This window comes from Schistosoma haematobium, chromosome 4, assembly GCF_000699445.3.
Source record: "Schistosoma haematobium chromosome 4, whole genome shotgun sequence".
Lineage (NCBI taxonomy): Eukaryota > Metazoa > Platyhelminthes > Trematoda > Strigeidida > Schistosomatidae > Schistosoma > Schistosoma haematobium.
This window is the reverse complement of record NC_067199.1, coordinates 11,234,306-11,257,458: the sequence shown is the minus strand read 5'-3', so window position 1 is coordinate 11,257,458 and position 23,153 is coordinate 11,234,306. Positions and strand designations below refer to the sequence as shown.

The window sequence follows — 23,153 nt, the reverse complement described above, 5'->3', positions numbered from 1 at the left end:
AGAATGAAAATCGATGGGATACAAATCATTTTCATTAGATTTATTGCGAATAATAATCGTTTTTTTCCCTATCCACTTAGTTAATCGAAAACACGGAATGTTACAATATAATCTCATATAGATAAATGTTTCTAACAGAAAAATACAAACAAACAAACGCGCGCACACACACACACAATAAACTACAGATATTCTAACATTGTTTTTTTATAATCTTAATGAGAAAAAAATAAATATGAATTTGATATTTGTTTCTAACTTAGATCTACACGATCTGATCATCACTGTGATGATATTATGTTGGATTCCAAAGAAAATAATTGATCATCAACTTCTTATCTCACAATAAATCCAAATATGCACAAATCCAAAGACATTTTGAGTCGAAAACAAAATAAATCTTTTTTTAAATTCGAATAAAACCCTCGAAATATATATATATATATATATATATATATATAATTTCCATAGTTTCAATTACAAACTAAACTTGATCAGACCACCACCACTGAAAACATGATATTACATTTATGTAAAATAATGTACTGAAATGAGATAAAAACAGAATTATTATGTCACAATCTATGTAGGTAACTTTATTTTTGATAAGTCAAATGGATTAGGTTAAGGATGAATGACAATTACTATTCAACTTTTATAAAACATGTTTACTTTTTTTCTAATCTATAAGTATTACTACATTGAAGAATATTTAGTAACGAGAACTGAGTACAAATAAATAATATTATGCAGATTGAAATCATGAGTCAATTGAAGCTAGACCACCATGGAAAACCTGGAAGCACTGGATGGCCGTGTCGTCCTAGTATGGGACTCCTCAGCAGTGCGCATCCACGATCCTGAACCCAGCGAGATTCGAACCCAGGACCTATCAGTCTCGCGCCAAGCTCTTTTTATTTTACAAGTTTTGAATTGTAACTAGCAGTGAAAGATAGGATATGCATCTTATCCTATTTAGACCTCGTCAGTTAAATGTACCTGTACTCCATTGCTGATGTTTATATTGGAACTCATCTATAGAAAATCCTCTGCATATAAGCTTATTCATAAACGACAATTTCTTTTTTTTTCATTAAAATTAACAAAAAAAAAAACGGTTACTCTTTGTTTATGACTACTATTTCTCGATACTTTTATCGCATCAATAGAGAGTAATGATGAAACGTTTACAGAGTATTCATCAAATGATGTATTTATTATTGACAGATACAAACCTTCAACAATGTTGAATAAAAATATCTTTTGTAGATGTATACTTGAAGTTTACTTACAAAACCAACCATTGACTAACTTAAAATTAGATAAGAGAAAAAAAGTCTATGAAGTAAATAAATCTAACATATTTGAGAGAGAAAAGAGTCAATATCTGATTTTACATTCTACTAACTAGTGTTATGGTAATTTGTTTTTGTTTAAGAATACCAAAGAAAATAAGATGACCACAATCAACATGGTTAGTTGAAAACTACAGTAAATAATAATAATAGTAATAATCGAGTGATATTACTATGAACGAAAGCAAAGTATCATTTTCAATTCGATTCCTGCTAAAAATGATGTGAAGATCGGTTTATTTTCTGGAGAAATTATGAAATAGAAAGAAACATGTAGTCTATTGAAGATTTCAGACATTAAAGTAAATAAACACAAACATACACACAGAACATTCGAATGAACAAAGTTTGTAGATAGATGGGAGTTGTCAATGAGTGAATAGTTGGGTTTTGCAGTACTGAAGTTTAATGTTTGAAGTTAACGACACACTGACAATCATAGTGAGAAAAATTCAGTCTTCAAGATTATCCTTGCGTATATATGTTTTACACAGACAGTAATCAACTAATCGTTAGTAAATAACTTTGGGATGCTGTTTCACAAAGCGTTCAGTGTAAAATTGTGACTGGCTTGGGGGGTTATCCACGTCAAAAGGTTATCACTGACAACTTTGAATAATCACTAGTCTTATTGCCAATGTGAAGTGTCCATAATTTCAAAATGTGTACTATTGAATCCTGACTGATTTGTTTAGGCATATTATGCTTAGAGTGAAAAGTGAAGATTGTGGATTTGCACGTTTAAAGTTGTGCGTGAACGCACTGATTTCCAGTGATTACCTCCATATGGTGTCAGTCAGTAATTTGTAAACTATTCATCAACTCGATTTGCGAAATTATTTGACGTTAGCTGTTATTTTCTTATTAAAAATTTGTTACTACATCGACACTATGTTAGTTTTCAAGGTTATTTATGGAGTTCTGTCGCATATGCCCTATGCTTCCAGCATCCGCCTCTTATTTGCAGTGGAAGCCATAGAACACAAATCAGTAAACCTAATCTTTGTGTAAAGAAAATGTTTGTACAACATCGTCATTTACTCTAGCCTTCTACCTAGTTTTTTCAAAATATTCTTTCAATCCTATTTAAGTTTAACCAATGTTTTTCGTAATCAGTCTTAATAACTTAATTATCTACCTTTAACGTGCATTCATAATATGAATAATAATTTTAATCTTCTATCTATTTACTTAGCTCTACCTATAGCCTTTCTAATGTTACTACTGGTTCCAAACCTGGGTAAAAAAAGGAGAGTTTGGAATCGCGTTAGCAATCTCGTTTTATCAACAAACAACATTGTTAAATAAAGTTAATCAGAAAATAATTCGTTACACTACTAACAGATTATATTTATCCTTAGAAAAATTCATTATTAAATTGGTTGGTCATCATTTGTTAAGCATAAATCTTATACTTAAATTAAAAATCTATATACATTAATATACGTAGAGACTTGATGAGGAACTGATTTAAAAGAAATGTTTTTTTGCTTGACTTCTATTTCTACTATTATAACTTATGAATGGATTACATGAGTTTTCTCAATAATCCATTGAAGTGTACTTACTTTTGCTTTGAGATTCTTTCTTATATTCATCTACTGTGACCGAGTTGACTATCTTGGTTAAATTTGACATAAGTACACATATATGTACATAATAGCTAATCTAACATTCATTAGAAATTGAATCTTATTACGACTGTTTTGAAAAGAACAGTATTTAAAAAAAATAATAAGCTGGTAACTATTTGATTTTGATAAATTCTATAGATAGATAGTTTATATAAATACAAATCAACGAAATACTTTATAAATGAAAAAAAACTAGTTTATGATGGTAGCAGTGTGGTATATACTATTTATGTTGACAGATATAAATGCTATGTAACATCAATTAGAAGCGGCGTACATGATAATAAAAGGTTGAGAAGATTGAATTAAAGAGAACAAGAATATAAACAGACAATAATTGTAATAACAACAGAAATGAAGGGACGGCGAAGTTTGTAAGAAACAATTCATCACCTGAATTCTCGTTCATAACAGCAGCAATAGTAGTGTGGTGTATGTTACTTATATCCATATAAGTAGTATGTAACTGTGATCAGGCATAGAATGTATTTCAGCGGAAGATTGATAAGGAAAGAACGGAGACGGAACGCAATTAATATGAAAATGCATGAACAATGAAATCTGAGACAATGGATTGATATTTGCAAAAACAGCAATGAAGTTTATTGATGATGGATTGATATTTTGCAAATTAACTATTTATTATATGGTTCTCAGATTTTATTGAGATGCTCTGTAATTTCGTGTCAAATACATCCGATTGTCCCCACTCATGTTCTTTGACTACAGTAGTAGTACAATTTGACAAATGCAGGACTAATATGAAAAAAAGGAACTCAACTGATCTGTTATATCAAACATCACTACACTGATAATTTCTTCATTTAAAACTCATATTCACAACAAAAAACAACATACATGAATAGCAAGATTGAATCTGTTCATTAATTTTGTCAAATTACATATCATATTGGTTATATAAAGAAACAATAAAATGTTTTTGTTTTTTTCTTCAAAAATATATTACGTGCGCTATTTAAAATTCCGATAAAAATATGGAATATATATATATATATTGAAATCCAAGTTAATTATGAAGTGAGAACATAGTAACTAATGAAAACATTCATCTAGGTATATCACTATCCAACACTGATGCATCATGCCTCTTCAACTAGTCATGTGTTTTTAAAACGTTGTCAATTGATAATTTTTAAAAAAATGTTGTTTTTTTATTGGTGAAAAAAGATGGAATTGATTAAAAATGTTGTAAACTATAGTGTACAGGTACAAATATATTTCATTAATGATAATTGAAATTAGTTAAGAATGGAAAAAGAAATCGATCTTTATGATTCATTGAAAATAACTAGTGGAACATACTGTACATTTATGAGGGGTCCCACAATAGGACGAAACGGCCATCCAGTGCTTCTAGATTTGCCATGGCGGTCTAGCTTCAATTGACTCATGATCTCAACTGTTTAAATTACTACAATCTCCACAAAACCCCTTCTGATACTAATCAACATATACTCACTAGTGACTGGCTTCAAGATATATATCCTGGAGTTCTAGTGAGAAGCAGTGACCAATGGAGTTCAACCGGGTCAGTTGTGAGGTAGTAACTCACTGATGACAATGGTGGATGTGTTGCTCAATTTCGTGGATTAGTTAAAGCTAGACATTAACACCATTGGATGCCGGCTCAGTGGTCTATTTGGTTAAGCGCCTGGCGCGAGACTGACAGATCCTGGGTTCGAATCCCGCGAGGAGGTGTCGTGGATGCGCGCTGCTGAGGGGTCCCATACTGGGACGAAACTGCCGTCCAGTGCTTCCAGGTTTTCCATGGTGGTCTAGCTTCAATTGACTAATGATCTCAACTGTTTAAATTACTACAATTTCCACAAAACCCCTTCTTATTCTATACTAAATTGAACATGTAAATTTTTAAATTTTACATTGCTAAAATGAAATAATGTTTAAACTACATGGAATCCTCAAGGCCAAAGGAAAAGAGGAAAACCAAAGAACATATTACGTCGAGAAATAGAGACAGACATGAGAAGAACTAACAAAAATAGGATAGAACTGGAAAGGTAGGTTCAGGATAGAGTGGGTTGGAGAATGCTTATGCTTATGCTTCATTGGGAGTAACAGACGTAAGTAAGTACAGAGTTGGAATTGAATATTCTACTATATTAACATCCATTATTTCACGATATACAACAGTCCAAGGAATCCATAATATGCAAGATTAATGATTAATTAACGATCATATAAAACTGAATCTAGCTTGCTGTTGAGAACTTTCACAAGATGTTGAAACAGTTATTTTACTGTTTCAAGTATTTCAATATTTTCTTACATGATATTAATCTATGATAAAACTTGTTCGTAAATTCAAAACACTTTGAATTAAAAAAAACTAGGTTGTTTTATGTCCTAATTTATATTATAAACTTGATCAAGCTGATATTACCAATCTGTTACTTGTTGATGAAACCCTACAAACATATTCCCTGAAAAGAAGCTTCCATTATATGATATCAAACAAAACATTTGTTTTATATTGACTCATTGAAATGGTAATATCTCATTGACAAAATCTTAAAGTCTCCATGGAAGGATTAAAGTATATGGAAAAGATAAGACGACTTCTAAAATGACATTTAAAAAATAAAGTCACTTTTTGACTAATAAGAGATATGGAGATTATCGAGTTTCAATTGAGATAATGATTCGATCAATGTTAGACTATCAATGAAAACTTGGTAGCACTGGATTGCCGTTTCGTCCTAGTATGGGTCTACTCAGCAGTGCGCATCCACGATCCTGCACGCAAGACTCGATCTCAGGACCTTCGGTGTCATGCGAACCCTTAAATTACAGACTGCTAAGTCGGCACCGAACGGTGTTAACGTCTGACATCGACCAATCTACAATATTTCGTGACTATCTTTCACTGTCTTCGGTGGGTAACTGCCTGACACTCAGTGGTCTAGACGTTAAGCGTTCGCGTGAGACCTAAGGTCCACGGTTTCAGTCCCACGCGCGGGATTAAATGAATATTACATTTGAACATGATTTGTGACTTGTTCTGGGCAGTTTGAAGATTTTCGCGATTTTAAATCAAAAAGCTAACTGCACAAGATTTATCCAGACGACTGTTAAACATTTTTCTAGCCTAACTCACAAATCTCTAATCTTAAGTGCTAAATTCAACTTTAAATATTTATCTTAGACGCTAATTAATGATATTTCCTCACCTTAATCGAATAAAATAGATGAGGTTCACTTTTTTGGATGGACGTTATAATTACATTTTTGTAAAAACTATCAAGTATATGAATGATGGTCATTACTCTTACATAACGTTTGCTCCGTAAACTTGAAATTGTAATCTGGTGCCTAATAGGACCATCCCAATAATTTAACCTGGTAATGTTTATTCTACTGTGAAAAATATGATGGTTCATAAATTTCAAGCCTTTTTTTAATATAACAAAATATTTAAGTATAACATAGTTCTGAATTTTTTTTTCAAACATGAGTTTAATCCTGCAATAAAGAGCTGAGGAATCCGCATACTTATTAAATTAAGTTAAAGAATTTGGAACAACCGTGCAGTGAGTGACACAAGCGATCTTTCAGAATTAATTATCTCACATTTAGTCATGTGTTTTATTATTATTATTATTATTACAATTAGACATTATGATTATACAATTAGTCATTAAGTAGGAATCATATGATATAATTTTTGGTGTAGCTTAAACTACACGTATTGTCTTATAGCTAATTACCATCTATAAAACATTTCAATGTTGTAAGTCAAAAATAACTGTCATTATTTCTTATAGGCTTTCACTGAAATCAGTGGAATGTTTCATCAATATTATAGTGTTTAGTAAAAAAAATATGACACAGTTAACTGATATAGAAGTGACAAATTTCTCAAGTCTATGCACAAACACATTCACATACAAACATAAACTAAGGCGAATCTATTAAAAATGAACAGTAGTTCGAAATGGTTCTAAGTAGATGTGAATTAATAATAATAATAATAATAATAATAATAATAATAATAATAATAATTATTATTATTATTATTATTATTATTGTTATTATTATTTTAAAGGTTTTACAGTGAAGAAATAGCGGCAGCAATTGTGTACTGTGGCAATAAATTTCTGTTTAACATGGATTCGAATTGCAACTATTCAAAAACTATATAAATGCCTTTGAATACAGGAGTAAAATTCAACTTTCACTTTTTCGTGAGACTTGTATTTTGAATCGATATGAGCAACCGATAGAGACCAGTTTAATCCGCTACTCTACCGTAACACTGGATTATAAATGTTTTTACTTGTGTTGGATACACGAGTACATATGTCTATATGTCTGGACTGGGATAAATAGGTTGAATTGATCTGTGTTTTTTGGGTGTGGATGTAGTGCATACCTGCTAAATAATCATATAGGACGTCATTTATCTTTATATATATGCTATGGAATGCACTGGTCTTGAACTCATGTGTTTCTGGCGTGTATATAATGTGTATTGAGCAGACCAAAAGTGCCGAGTTAGTTATAAATCACAAAACTGATGTTTAAATGTAGGCTATAGAGTGTGTGAGTCCTAGATGTATGCACTTCTGATGTCCATGTAATGTATAATTACCAAAAAGAGTGATGTCAATCTTGATCGATCAGTCGTGCTTAATCTATCCACTGCATCCCTGAAGTATAATGATTCTCCACTGAAAACATATATCTTACCATGGGTATTTGTGCCTCAAGAGTAAATAAACATTATCCCGAATAGTCGACCGGTTTCTCCAAGAACGGTTCACTGTGCTTTATAACTGGGATAGGGAGACGGGGAATGAGGCTTTTCTCAATAAGTACTATCTCGATCCCTGCAAGTTTATTATCAGTCCAGGTGTTAAAACCAGTTTTCCCATTCATCAGATATCTAATGTATGAAATGCAATATTTTCGCCTTCTGTCTTTTTTCAAAATGCATAGAGAAGAAGAACATCTCAATAAATGCATCTTTTCGGTTCCAGTTTTAAACATAGTGATATATTGTAAAATTTTCATAATACTGTGTTGAATATAAATTACTATAATATTATTATTATTCCGTTCAAACAATTGTAAAATAGGTAAGTTCACCTTAATATTTATACAACTGGAAATTCGGCAGCATAAACTTTTGAGGAAGCCGCTTCAAGTATTACTTATAGGAAGTTCTCAATACTTAAAATTAATTCTACAAAAATCCATTTCATTTAGCATAATATCAAGTGAAAACAGAAAAAAACTAAAACTTACAAAGATAATGAAAGTTTCAGTATGAGGTTGTGAAGAATGTTGAAATTCACTGAAAGCACCAACCAATCTAAGTTAAACCACCATTAGAAGATCGTTTCTCCCTGGTGTAAGACTCATCATCAGATTACATATACAATACTGCACTCAACATTCAAATACAGGATCTTCAGTCTCGCAGGTAAACGCGTAACATCAAGACCTCTAAACCACTGTTGATAAAGTTCATAATGTAATCTCAAAACTATTGATTTCAACACTTTTATGCATTCAATATGTCACTTATCTTATTAATGGATATTTTGTTTTAGAAAACACATAACAGTTGAATCACAACTGAAATTCATGCAGTGTATGATAGATATCATTTTAATATGTAGCATATAAATTTGAACACTTGACTATATTAGATAATACGACATTTAGATTGTTGTCAACATAGACAGATTAATAAAGAATAATTTTAAAATTTATTTATAAAGAATTATGGATAGCTAGATAGAAATTAAACAAATATGAAACGGATTGGTCATAAGTCTATTGATTTATAATTCTAGCGTTTCGAGTAGGTTTGTTTTGGATAACTATGAACATCAACTCTGAGATTCAGGTACATCCAGCTGACGAGTCCCAAATAGGACGAAACGCGCGTCCTGGATTCCACTGCTAGCCACTATCTATCATTGCTTACAAAAAGCTTGTGAATTAAAGCAATATCGAGGCATACACACAGTATGCACATATGCCAATAACAGACTGATCATTTGCAGTCTTAAACCTCAATGGGAAGATACAAGCCAAACAATACCATATGAGTACATTGTTCCTTTGTAAATGTTAACAACAAAAAAAGAACAAGGAATTTACCGGACAAACACAATTCGAATACAAAATTAACTACAGTTGTCGAAATACAAGTCAATAACTAACTGTATTGTGTTTTATTTTATAGAAAATGTACATGTAATTCATAGAATAAAAGTAATTAATATTGTTTATCAGTTTGTTTTATGTCATACCATTTGAATCTACATTTCTCTTGTCCTTATTTATTTCATATCTTTTAAAAATGTATTCTAGCTTAAAACTTCTTCTTCTACATTTCTATTATCCATTATCTTCAATGAAGTTGACTGTAAAACAGTTAGAAGAAATGAATAAAGGGATTTGTATACTTACAATTCTAATTGATGGTGGCCACTTGTCAGCAAGTCTTATCTGTAATCTTGACGACAATTTGATGCTTCTTTCAGTATTATCATTACACTTCACTTATTCATATACTTTGGTCAAGAGTATTGTGTAACTCCGCTTGGAGTCCCTCCGGGGGCTACTGCCGGTCCCAAGCCCGGATAAAGGAGGAGGGTTGAGCATGGGGTTAGCGTCCCCATCCCGTAGAAAACTAACTCGCTAAAAAAACGCTAACCAGAAAAAATTATTCAAACCTTCTAAACTCTGCCCTGGGAGTCAGAAGGTCTTCTTTTAGAAGAACTATGACGCCTCATGATGAAAGCCGAATTCCTTCGGAAGTTACGAGGCCGATGCCCCTTCTGACAACCAGAGCGACCATTTATTTAGGTACATGGAATGTTCGTACAATGTGGGACACCGGGAGAGCCTTCCAAATTGCTGCAGAAATGAGAAGATACAACCTAGAGGTACTTGGGATCAGTGAAACACATTGGACGCAAGTCGGACAACAACGACTAGCTTCAGGGGAGCTTCTGTTATACTCCGGCCATGAAGAAGAAAATGCACCACATACACAAGGAGTTGCATTGATGCTGTCCAAACAAGCACAAAATGCGCTTATAGGATGGGAATCTCATGGACCAAGGAACATCAAAGCCTCCTTCAAAACAAAGAAAGAGGGCATTTCAATGAACATCATCCAATGCTATGCGCCTACCAACGACTACAATGAAGACGCTAAAGATCAATTCTACAATAGGCTTCAGTCAATCATCGAGAAGTGCCCAACAAAGGACCTGAACATTCTGATGGGAGATTTCAATGCCAAGGTTGGAACGGACAACACTGGATATGAAGACATCATGGGACGACACGGACTGGGAGAAAGGAACGAAAATGGTGAGAGATTTGCAAATCTATGTGCCTTCAATAAGCTGGTCATAGGCGGCACCATATTCCCACATAAACGCATACACAAAACCACATGGACTTCACCGGATCACACCACGCAAAACCAAATCGACCATATTTTCATCAACAAAACGTTCAGGAGGACTATAGAGGACGTGAGAACCAAGAGAAGAGCTGATATAGCATCAGATCATCACTTGCTGGTCGCCAAGATGAAAGTGAAACTCAAGAAGCACTGGACAATGGGGCGGACAATATCACAAAAGTTCAATACGGCTTTTCTTCAGGATACTAACAAACTCAACAAATTCAAGATAGTCCTCAGCAATAAGTTCCAGGCCTTTCACGATCTACTCAACGGAGAAGGAACTACTATGGAGAGCGACTGGAAGGGGACCAAGGAGGCAATCACTTCAACATGTCATGAGGTCCTGGGCCACAAGAAGCACCATCACAACGAATGGATCACTGTTGATACACTGAAAAAGATTCAAGAAAAGAGGAACAATAAGGCGGCAATCGATACCAGCCGAACAAGAGCAGAGAAAGCCAAGGCACAAGCTGAATACACAGAAGTAAACAAACAAGTGAAGAGGAGCATCAGAACCGACAAACGTAAATATGTGGAAGATTTAACAACGACGGCGGAAAAGGCTGCAAGAGAAGGAAACATGAGACAATTGTATGACACGACAAAGAAACTCTCTGGAAATCGCCGCAAACCAGAACGACCAGTGAAAAGCAAGGAAGGCGAGGTAATCACCAACATTGAAGAGCAACAAAACAGGTGGGTAGAACACTTCAAAGAACTCTTGAATCGACCAGCCCCACTGAACCCACCCAACATCGAAGCAGCACCCACGGACTTCCCAATCAATGTTGGCCCACCAACAATTGAAGAAATCAGCATGGCCATCAGACAAATCAAGAGTGGCAAAGCAGCAGGACCAGACAACATTCCAGCAGAGGCACTAAAAGCAGACGTAGCGGCAACTGCAAGGATACTCCACATTCTCTTCAATAAGATTTGGGATGAGGAACAAGTACCAACAGACTGGAAAGAAGGACACCTCATCAAAATACCGAAGAAAGGCGATCTCAGCAAGTGTGATAACTACAGGGGCATCACTCTTCTCTCAATACCGGGAAAAGTCTTCAACAGGGTATTGTTAAACAGGATGAAGGACTGCGTAGACGCCCAACTTCGTGACCAACAGGCAGGATTCCGTAAGGATAGATCGTGTACAGACCAAATCGCAACTCTACGGATCATTGTGGAACAATCAATTGAATGGAATTCATCACTCTACATCAACTTCATTGACTACGAGAAAGCATTTGACAGCATGGACAGGACAACACTATGGAAGCTTCTTCGACACTACGGCGTGCCCTAGAAGATAGTCAATATCATACAGAACTCATATGATGGATTACACTGCAAAATTGTGCATGGAGGACAGTTGACAAAGTCGTTCGAAGTGAAAACCGGTGTTAGGCAAGGTTGTTTACTCTCACCCTTTCTCTTTCTCCTGGTGATCGACTGGATCATGAAGACGTCAACATCTGAAGGGAAGCGCTGGATACAATGGACATCTAGGATGCAGTTGGACGATCTGGACTTCGCAGATGATCTGGCCCTCCTATCCCAAACGCAACAACAAATGCAGGAGAAGACGAACAGTGTGGCAGCAGCCTCAGCAGCAGTAGGTCTCAATATACACGAAGGGAAAAGCAGGATTCTCCGATACAACACAGAATGCACCAATCCAATCAAAATTGATGGAGAAGATTTGGAAGATGTAAAAACCTTTACATATTTGGGCAGCATCATTGATGAACAGGGTGGATCTGATGCAGATGTGAAGGCGCGGATCGGCAAAGCAATAGCAGCATATTTACAACTGAGGAACATCTGGAACTCAAAGCAACTGTCAACCAACACCAAGGTCAGGATTTTCAATACAAATGTCAAGACAGTTCTACTGTATGGGGCAGAAACCTGGAGAACTACGAAAGCCATCATCCAGAAAATACAGGTGTTTATTAACAGTTGTCTACGCAAAATACTTCAGATCCATTGGCCGGACACTATTAGCAACAACGTACTGTGGGAGAGAACAAACCAGATCCCAGCGGAGGAAGAAATCAGGAAGAAGTGCTGGTAGTGGATAGGACACACATTGAGGAAAGCACCCAACTGCGTCACAAGACAAGCCCTCACATGGAATCCTCAAGGCCAAAGGAAAAGAGGAAGACCAAAGAAAACATTACGCCGAGAAATGGAGATAGACATGAGAAAAATGAACAAGAATTGGATGGAACTAGAAACGAAGGCCCAGGACAGAGTGGGTTGAAGAATGCTGGTCGGTGGCCTATGCTCCATTGGGAGTAACAGGCGTAAGTAATTAAGTAAGTAAAAGTAAATGATAAGCTTTTTTTTCTAATCTACTTTAAAGAGTGAGATACGTGTTTGCGTTGGTACATCATACTATCGTGTTATTACACTTTTTGGTATTATTATTAGCTGTATTATCAACATTACAGTTAACGGTTTCCTACTACAATCCATATTTAAATACGTTAATGATTGCCATGAATATTGTAATAACAATCTTGAATAAGACGAAGAAATAACCTATCTGTAAAACAATCTATCAGATAAATCTACTGAGATAATCAACACGAATTGTACATTTTTAAAAGAATGTATACGTGTTACTCAGACAAAAAAATGATGTATATGCATAAAACATATGGTAATGAATGAAGAGAATTGATAAACAACATATTAGTGAAAAACCACATCTTTACATACTAAGCAAATCTTGTAAATTTACATTACTCAGTAGTCATACAGATAAACTTATGAACTAAGTGACAACAAGTCACGTGACCCTATTAGTCATATTAGTATTTATTTAAAAAATAAAGAAGGGAGAACTGACGACAATTCTATGTGAGAAAATGAAATTAACATGGACTATACTTACTACACAAAACAAAAAATATATTTCATTAATGACTTCACGATACTCTTTTACCATAGTCTGTAAATACGAAATTTTTGAATGTACAAAATATGTTTTCTCAATAGAGAGCTTGTAGTGGCATTGGACAATAACCACACAATCCTCAAAGCTGAACACAAGAGTACTCGGAAAATAGATATTCAATATTTCACTCGGAGAAATACCTAACGATGGAAAAGGCGGGAACAAGGAATTGAATTAATTGGAGTTGATCGGATGGCATGGCTCGGCCATGCAGGCGTGGTCCTTGTTGAATGTTATCTTATATCTCCCATTCAAATTAAATATATTATTCTTTCTCTAGCCTAGGCTTGTTCTACATCATGTATTGGTGATTGCTACGATACGATGAGTTGGTGTAGACGATGGTATGACTTCTACGTAATATCTTATAGATTAGGCAGTTATATCATTACAAGTCTACAATTTTATGATTAGGTGTATTATTAGCGCAGTACTAATATCATAGTAGACTATAATTCTACAAACTAACTAGACACAAAATCTACGTATTTATACTTCTGATGATCTTTTTTTTCTCATAAAATAATATGAAATACGACTGATTATAAGGCTAAGTTATTTCACTTAGTACATCCCAAAAAGGGTCGATGGAGTTTACTCAACATTCTGAAATCAACACACAATCTTTGACTAACATAATTTATATACTAGTCCAGTCAAAGGTGAAATAATTCGGTGTTAGCATATATGTAAATGATTCGGTTTTGAATTACACGTTTAGGTGATCGAATTAATTAATCACCTATAGTTCATGATTGGCAAACAGAACAAAATCTAAATAGAGTACTAATCTCAATCAATGAAATATTTAGTAAATCTATAATATAGTGGTCAAATTTTTATTAACAATGCTATTGGATCATAATTTCGTAAACTGTAAGCTTTCTGAAGTCTCACGCATTTAAAATATCTGTTTTTATGACAATTATATGTATACATCATTGTGAAATTCAGATATGTTTAAACTGTTATTAATAAATGTGAAGAAATAAGAAATAATTAATTTCACTGGTTGAAATCATGAATGAATTGAAGCTAGACCACCATGGAAAACCTGGAAACACTGTACGGCCGTTCCGTCCTAGTATGGGACTCCTCAGCAGCGCGCATCCACGACCTCGTCCCCTGAGATATTCGAACCCAGGACCTACTGGTTTCGCGCGCGAGCACTTAACTACTGGACCACTGAGCCGGCATCCAATGGTGTTAATGTCTAACTTCAACCAATCCAAGAAGTTGCACCACCGTATACCATTGTCTTCAGTGAGTTGATATCTCACAACCGACCTGGTTGAACTCCATAGGTAACGGCTTCTCACTAGAACTCCAGGGGTATCTATTGAAGTCAGTCACTAGTGAACAGATGATTATTATCAGAAGGGGTCCCATATTAGGACAAAACGGCCGTCCAGTACTTCCAGGTTTTCCATGGTGGTCTAGCTTGAATTCACTCATGATTTCAACCAGTGAAATTTCTAAAAATCTCCACAAAACCCCTTCTGAAAATAATTTATACATAAGTTAAATTCATGCACCGAAGAAACTGAACTATCAGTAAATAAAAACAAGCTTTTTAGAATGTTACAGAAAGAATTCAATGTTATTAATAAACATACAGAAAATGATGACTAGTTTTGTAATTCAATTGATGGATATTAATGTAAAAGGGATGTAATAAAATAATGACTATTATTATTTATGATATTTGATGAAATTCACAGTAAGAATATGAAATGATATATTCCATAAGAATAAGAATATAATTCATTATGTGAATTAGTATTATGATGTTAGTTAGTTACAACAGAAAAGTGTTTAGTTTTCTAATTTATTTAACATAACATTTTTTGTTCTTGAAATCATGTACCGACTTAAGTTAGAGAATTAGTGAAAAAATTGAAGTACTGAACAGTTGTTTCAATTCCTATTATGGGAATCCACAAGTAATCGAACTCAAAACATTTGGTTTTGAACTAGAACGCTTAACCTCTTGAGTGCTGAGCCAGAATCAAATCGTGTACATTTCTTATTTCAACGGATTTTCAATATTTTGAAATTACTTTCCATTGTTTGAGGTAAGTACTTTCCTCATACCCAACATACTGAACTTCACATGATAAGATCCCATTGTTCTGCTTCCAAATGAATGGCTTATGTTTCTCGCTGTGATAGAAAATCATATACATGTTTAATGTATTACAGGCATAATAAAGAAATGTTATTCTTTAAATATACATCGACGAAGATATGTCATAAGTATTTTCAGTAGTCTGATTGTTTCGTAGATCTTTTACAAGATGATATTTCGTCTCTATTATGCATATAAGAAAGTCAAAGAACACATTACGTCGGGAAATAGAAGCAGATATGAAAAGGATGAATAACAACTAGAAAGAGATGGAAAGGATTGCCCAAGACAGGGTTAGATGGAGAGTGCTGGTGGGAGGCCTATGCTCCTCCAGGAGGAGTAATATGTGTAAGTAATGCATATAAAATTGATTAAAGGATGCTGTATTGTAATCAAATGATTCATAGTTTAACTGAACTGACAGATAACAAAATTTACATTGATTAATAGTTATTTTTGTCTTTGCATAAAATAATCTTTCATTGTTGTTATACTTTTCAAGTGTTATCAAACCGAGAAAAATATAGTCTTTTAAAAAAAATAAAAAAACTTTTCAAGTAATGAGATTGTTATAGTGTTATAGTTAATCCCGATAGTAGTAGTAGTTAGCTCAAGTTTGTTGCACTTACAGCAGCAAATTTGGTAAAATCAAATAATTGAGATAATTTTTGTTTTCCAAAAACCATGTTGATTGGAATATTTCAATCGTTTATTTTATATAGTTATGTATCTATATATGTCCAATTGGAAATATTATGTGTACTACACTGGAAAACTGTAAAATAAACACATGTAATGTTAGCACTAAAGAAAAGCCGATAGAATATGAGTAATAATAATATTGGTAAGTTATTTATGTGATTTACAAGAAGAATAAAATCAAATCTTCAATAGTCTTGTATGATAGTCTTTAGCTAGATTGAAAGTTCATTTAATGGACAAACGATTTATATTGTTAAAGGCTCCTAGGTGCTTTTTTATTCAGTTAAGTATCCAGATACAAACGTTCAAAAGTTGACGATCAAATGAATTAAGCTTATCACAAAACAAACACATGCTAACTCTTTTGAATAGAAAGTGTGAAGAGGCCAATTCAAACTTTTGTATCATCCATTTTTCAACTTATTATACTACAATGAACTATTACGTATTGGATTTATTTGAACTGAATATTTATGCAGACAAACTGCATGTAGTAGATTGCTGTTATCATTAAAAGTTATTACTATGCCAAATACCAGAAAACTCTAATGAAAACAATACACTTATTTGTACATTTTTCTCTTGATATATCCTTCGTAAGAATCCAAGACAAATATATCAGGGTTTATGCATCATCAATATATTTGATGGCTGACCAAAAAATAGGCGTAACAATTGAACTGGTCGAAAACTTTCATAATTGTAGATTGGCGGCGAAGTGATAATTGAGTCAGTCAGTCAGTAGCATCGTAGAACGTCTTACGTATGTACATCAGTTCGAGTTGCCATACCAAATTAGCACAGAGATGCAGTTGTCGATTCAAATCCCGTAGTGGTAGAGGTAGTAAAAGTATAAGCAGTAATCGGGTGATAATTGAAATGATCTATGAAAGATATTTCCAAATCATTACAATTTGAATACATACTAAGTTGTTCTAGTGTTAATACAATCAGTGTTAACAATTTATTATTGCAACAAAATTTATGGTACTGAATAAAACTATCATCGCTAATGTTATGACTACTGTTAACACTACAGTTTATCAATCATGAATACTTGAATCCTACAATTTACGTTTAATATGAATGTCATTTTAATGAAAATTTATACGTATAACTATTCATTACAATTGTCAATCGGTTAATTCAAACGATATTTACTGATTTTCATCAACTAATCGAACGAGATTAAAATTAAAACTGTCAAATACACTGATATTTATTGTAAACAAAATTTCCTTTAAAATAAAGACTACAGAAATGATAGAAAGCAGTCCACTTCAAAAAATCAGATGGTATATCTTCTAAATTTCCTGATGTGCATCATTTACCTCATACATACATACATACGCCGAGATTATAAATTATGGACGAGCCAATCAGGAGCGTTTGAGTGATTTCAAGGTCACGGCGCGAAATTCAGTACCTGATGCTCATGTACGATCGGTTTACAGCGGATTTTAGAGAAGACGTGATAATTGAACGGACACAACAAATGTAATTATTGAGAAGACCCTTTATTTGCGACCATGTTAATCAAATTACTGCTGTATCTCATAGGTCCTTGGAATTTACGACAAGTCATCCCAAAAGGGACATGAACCATGTAAAAGAAGTGTATCCACTTTAATTGTTTGGTTTCGTATAATATAATTTTACTCCATACTGTTTTCTGATTGGCTAATATTTCTCAGGGTCACTTAAGATTCGTTCAAAGGTCGTCGATTAACTATAGTCTCACCAGAAACCCCAGTTGTTAATTATAGACATTCTGGTCAATGAAGAATTGATTGTTTACAGGGATCCCCAAAACCTGATCACCTGACATCGTAGTCAAGGAATGTTCCTATCGCAATTAGTTTCTTTTGGTATAAAAGTGCTGAATAAGGATGAAAAAACTCCAAACCGTTCAGTAACTCAATAATTTAACCAAAAACTATTAGGACAGGATAACGAAGAAATTTGTATTTACTAATTTGATTTAAATCTGTGTATTAATTCAATAAACATTGAAATGTACAAATAGAAAAATAATTGTAGTATCATATCAGGCAAACTTGTCGCTAAGCATTCAGATATGTATTGAACACTGAATATTATGAAAATGAAGCTCATTCAATTCCATACATAATTAAATTCTAGTATTGGCAATTTTATGTGAGAAAATGAAATTCTAATAATCAAATTTATTTAAATATAAACATAATTACATCTATAATTGATTTGTCCACTGCTCTAATTTCCTCTTCAGTTGGAATCTGGTTTGTTTTCTCTCACAGTAAGTTGTTGCTCATGTTGTCTGATCAACAGATGATGAGTATCTTGAGCAGACAATTGTCTATAAATACTTGTACCATTTTCATAACTCTTGTGATAGTTCTCCAAGTTCCAGTTCTATACAGTAGAACTATCTTGACGTTCGTATTAAAGATTCTCACTTTGATGTTGACTGACAGTTGTTTTGAGTTTCATATATTCCTCAATTATAGGAATGCTGTCCCTGCTTCACCAATCCTCGCCTTCACGTCTGTATCAGATTATCCTTGTTCATCGATGATGATGACCAGGTACGTGGAAGATTCTACCTCTTCCCGAGTTTCTCTATCAATTGTGATTGGGTTGGCGGTTTCTGTGTTGTATTTGAGGATCTTGGTTTTCCTTTTGTGTATGTTTAGACCTACTGATGCAAAGGATGCCACTAACTTGACTTTCTTCACTTACATTTGATGATGTGTTTAAGATAGAAGAGTCAAATTATCTGTGAAATTCAAATCATCTAACTGAATCCAAGCTGTCCATTGTATTCTATGCTCTCCCTCGGAGGTGGAGGTCTCCATAATCGGTTTGACCACTAGAAGAAAGAGGAAAGCGGAGGGTAGACAGTCTTGTCTGACTTCGGTCCTCATCTGGAATACGTCCGTCAGCTGTCCTCCATTCACGACTTTGCACTGCAGTCCGTCGTATGAATTCCGGATGGTGTTGACGATCTTCTCAGGTAAACCATAGTGTCGAAGAAATTTACATAAGGTCTTCCTATCCACACTGTCAAACGCCTCCTCATATTCAATGAAGTTGATGTATAGTGACGAGTTCTACTCAACTGATTGTCCAGCGATCATCGGTAGTGTCGCGATTTGGTCTGTGCACGACCGATCCTTACGGAATCCATATTGTTGATCTCGAAGCTGGACGTCTACTGAATTCTTCATCTGGTTCAGCAACACTCTGTTTGAAATTTTACCTGGTACCGATAGTAGTGTGATGCCTTTGTTTAATAATGACCTTTTTTTTTAAAAGGTTTGGTGAAGATTGATTTAATTTGTACGCTGCATTCGTTACAGATTGCTCCCAGTTAAGTAATCATTAGAAATTTGGGAGCACTAAACAGACGTTTCATTCTGAAATGGGACTGTTCAGCAGTGTACTGGCACTAGCCCATTAGGGATCGGACCCAGGATCTTCAGACTCGAGGCGAAGCCTTAACCACTGGGTCACTGTCTAGTAATGGCACAACCCCATTTTTAATCAGTTTCTGATTCGCTTAGGGAATTATTTCTTGTCATTAGGGACAACTGTTTTACTTCAGATACATATGAACTCCACTAATCTAAACGTATTATATCTCGAAGTCAAAAGTGAGCCGACTATTACATTTCAGATAAAGAGCTTTTATGAAAATTAGTTCAGTCATATGTTGTATTATTCACAGATTAAAACAATAATAAAGTGTTTAGTGAAGTCTAAACATCTAGGAAGTGGATAGGACATACAGTACACAAACCATCAAACCATATCACGAGGCCAGCGCTTACTTAAAATCCTGAAGGGAACCAGAAAAGATGAAGACTAAAGAACACAATGAGTCGGGAATCGGAAGCGAACATGAAAAAGATGTACAGCAACTGGGAATAACTAGAAGAAATTGCCGAGGATAGAGTTCTACGGAGAAACATGGTAGGTGTCCTATTCTCTATTACGAGGAGTAACAAGCGTAAGTAAGTAATTAAGTACTGTACATTAAATGCATATTTCACTAAATATTTCATTGAGAGAATTTGGATTTATATACAGCTATTTGGTATAAACACATTAGTATAGTGCGATCCAACATATAACAGAATAAACACAAATGTAGTGCAAGTTTGGGCGTAAAGTGATATCTCTACTGATAATTACACTTTTTAGAGGCAACGCTTACCCATTAAATGGACGAGAAAATGACTTAAAGTACTAGACATAAAAATGTTTCAACATTGAAAACGTTATGAAAAACCTTATCTGTTAGACATATTATGAATGTAGAATGCAAATTGAAGGTTTAGAATTTACTGTATCATTTTTATTTTACCTTGTTCTACTCTGATATTAGATAGAGTGAATTAAAAATTCTGAAATTACAATTTGGAGGAAAAGAATTTAAGAATTGATTTCCAAATAACACTGAACAGCTAACCCATTCTAGTTCGGTTTTTATACAGAATCCTCTAATGTTCAAAGTATACTATGTATAGTGGGTAGAACAATGTTCATAACAGAATTATGTGGATTCATTTACTTTTCAAATTGCCAGTCTTTTTTTCAGTCAAGTGAGATTTCTTCAAATAAATGAAATTTATATTCTTCTATTAAGATCTATGTTTTTTACTTTATTTAGATCAATCATTGGAAAACAATGTATGAAATCAACTATGAAGCTACAAATTCTGTATTATAAAAATCTCATCACTTCGTACAACTGTGTCGATCAAAGAACAACGAATTGCATCTTGTTAAATAACTTCCACTATTCTGGAGATTATCTTAAATTAGTGAGTTGAAAGATGTACGATAAATTATCGACTAACTGGGAAGAATTGTAAAGACAGAAGTACAGGACATATATTGATATTAATTTTAAACTCTTTAGCCACTGTTATTTACGATGCTGAAATGAATATCAGAGGTTTATCAAATTCATCACAAGGTCAATCAATTAGTCAATCAAAATATTGACTTTTTCGTGATGAGGATTATATTTTCCACGAAATGAAGAGTATTTGACTAAGCTAACTATTTATTAAGATAAGCATTATTATAACTAAATAATATTTATTACTAATATTTATTCAGATAGAGTTCATTAGATGGAGTTTAGTCCCAGCGTTACATTAAGTCAAGTAATTGTAGTTGTATGATGGAAAACAAATATATGATTTGGATCAAGATCACATTATACCTGGAATTAACTTAAGTTAGGAAGAATATGACTAATCAGTAATCAATTCACAATATAAAAATTACAAAATTATATTAAAGATTCAGTGCTGATCACTCCGTGAAAGGTGTCTAATGTACACTTCTCATTACCTAGATACTAAAACAAATCAATTGTTCAGTGCTATCTGGAATTCAGTTGTTTTCTACAAATATAATACATATTAATCACCACCTAAGACTTATAAATCTACATTTGAAATTTCGTAGTAATCGTAATGATAAATGAATTGTATTTTATGCGATTAAATAACAAAGTTGAAATGTTAATTTGTTTACTAAATTACTAAGATGATGGTAGTTCGATATTTGTGTTTTGGTTACACAAATTTGTCTTAGAAATAAACAATCAATATAAACTTAACTCGTTATTATTATTGGGAATAATGTGAGGTGTATGTCTGCCGTAGTCAACATTATATGGTTCGTCATACTTTTATTGGGGTCATATACCAATACATTGATTGCAGTTTTCATACAGTTAACCGTAGAATTTAAATGTGATATTCATTTTTATTAAGTTATATTATCTTGATCATATTGAAGTATTACTGATCAACTTGGCATTAGTAAATGATGTCTTCAGTAACAGTCTACAATAGTGATATAATGTTACAGAGACATATATCATCTGTAGGACTTTTAAAAGTAAAAGTAAACTTTCCTCTAATGATAAAACAAAGATTTATGTTATGGTAACTACAAATTTATTTCGCTCCAAAATTATCATGATGTTCAACGAAAACTATCCACTCTTTCATAATTTGTTTTGACTGGATTTTCAAGTATTTAGCAATTAAGGCATTTATAGACCAGAAACCATATATTAACATATATATACATACATTAATTCGTATGTTTCGACATTTAGGAATCTATCCTAATTGATTTATTGAATGTATACAATATAATTACACATTATAGATCATTATTCTTGATAAGTATATCGTGGTATGGAACCAGTAATAGTGTTCTTAGATTATTCACTGATAAATATTATTATTATCATTAATATTTGACTTGATAGTTTCAAATAAACTGACTATTGAATAGATCGTTTGAAATTACAAATCAGAGATGAAACTAGTAATATATCTGTAAAATATTGTAAGGAACAGAAAACTTGGATTTCAAACGTTTTCCAAGTAAGTATGAGTTTCCATCCCTTAAGGAATAAATAAAAGTATCTTTATTCATATATGTATTTTCAGTATGATGGAAAGCTATAAACGATTAAAATGTTTCTGAATCAGTACAAATTTACATGGTAAAAAAATAATAACTGAGTTCTAGTCGAACACTTAAACAAGTCCACTTATGATATTCTCATGTTATTCAACTGAGATATAATTCTGTGAAAAGCGTGTTTTTTGTTCTCTCTAAATATTAAACATTCCCATTATATAAATTAAAGCAATGAATATTTGTGAACAATATTCTTTTCACTATGGCGTTCATGTGATTGTGCACTTTTGAGTAAATATTTATGTATGTATGCATGTATGTTCACACACACGCGTAAAAAAGAAATTTGTTGTGGTATCTACTGAGTGTATTAGTACATATGTTTGGAGCGTGATTATTAATAGGTTGTACTAACTGCCTTGATCAATTGTTCAAAATAGTTGAATAGTGCAGC

The 23,153-nt window shown here is 33.4% G+C and overlaps 1 protein-coding gene across 2 annotated transcripts in view; it reads right to left on the bottom strand.

Annotated features, from left to right (window-relative positions):
* Positions 1 to 23,153, bottom strand: part of ENTPD3_1 (Ectonucleoside triphosphate diphosphohydrolase 3) — a 112,761-nt gene that overhangs the window by 39,745 nt on the left and 49,863 nt on the right. For both annotated transcript variants that reach the window (XM_051215640.1, XM_051215641.1), the window contains one exon: positions 16,189 to 16,334. In XM_051215640.1, coding sequence (XP_051066172.1) covers positions 16,189 to 16,245 — 57 coding nt within the window. In that variant the 5' untranslated portion in view covers positions 16,246 to 16,334. The remainder of the gene's footprint in view (positions 1 to 16,188; positions 16,335 to 23,153) is intronic.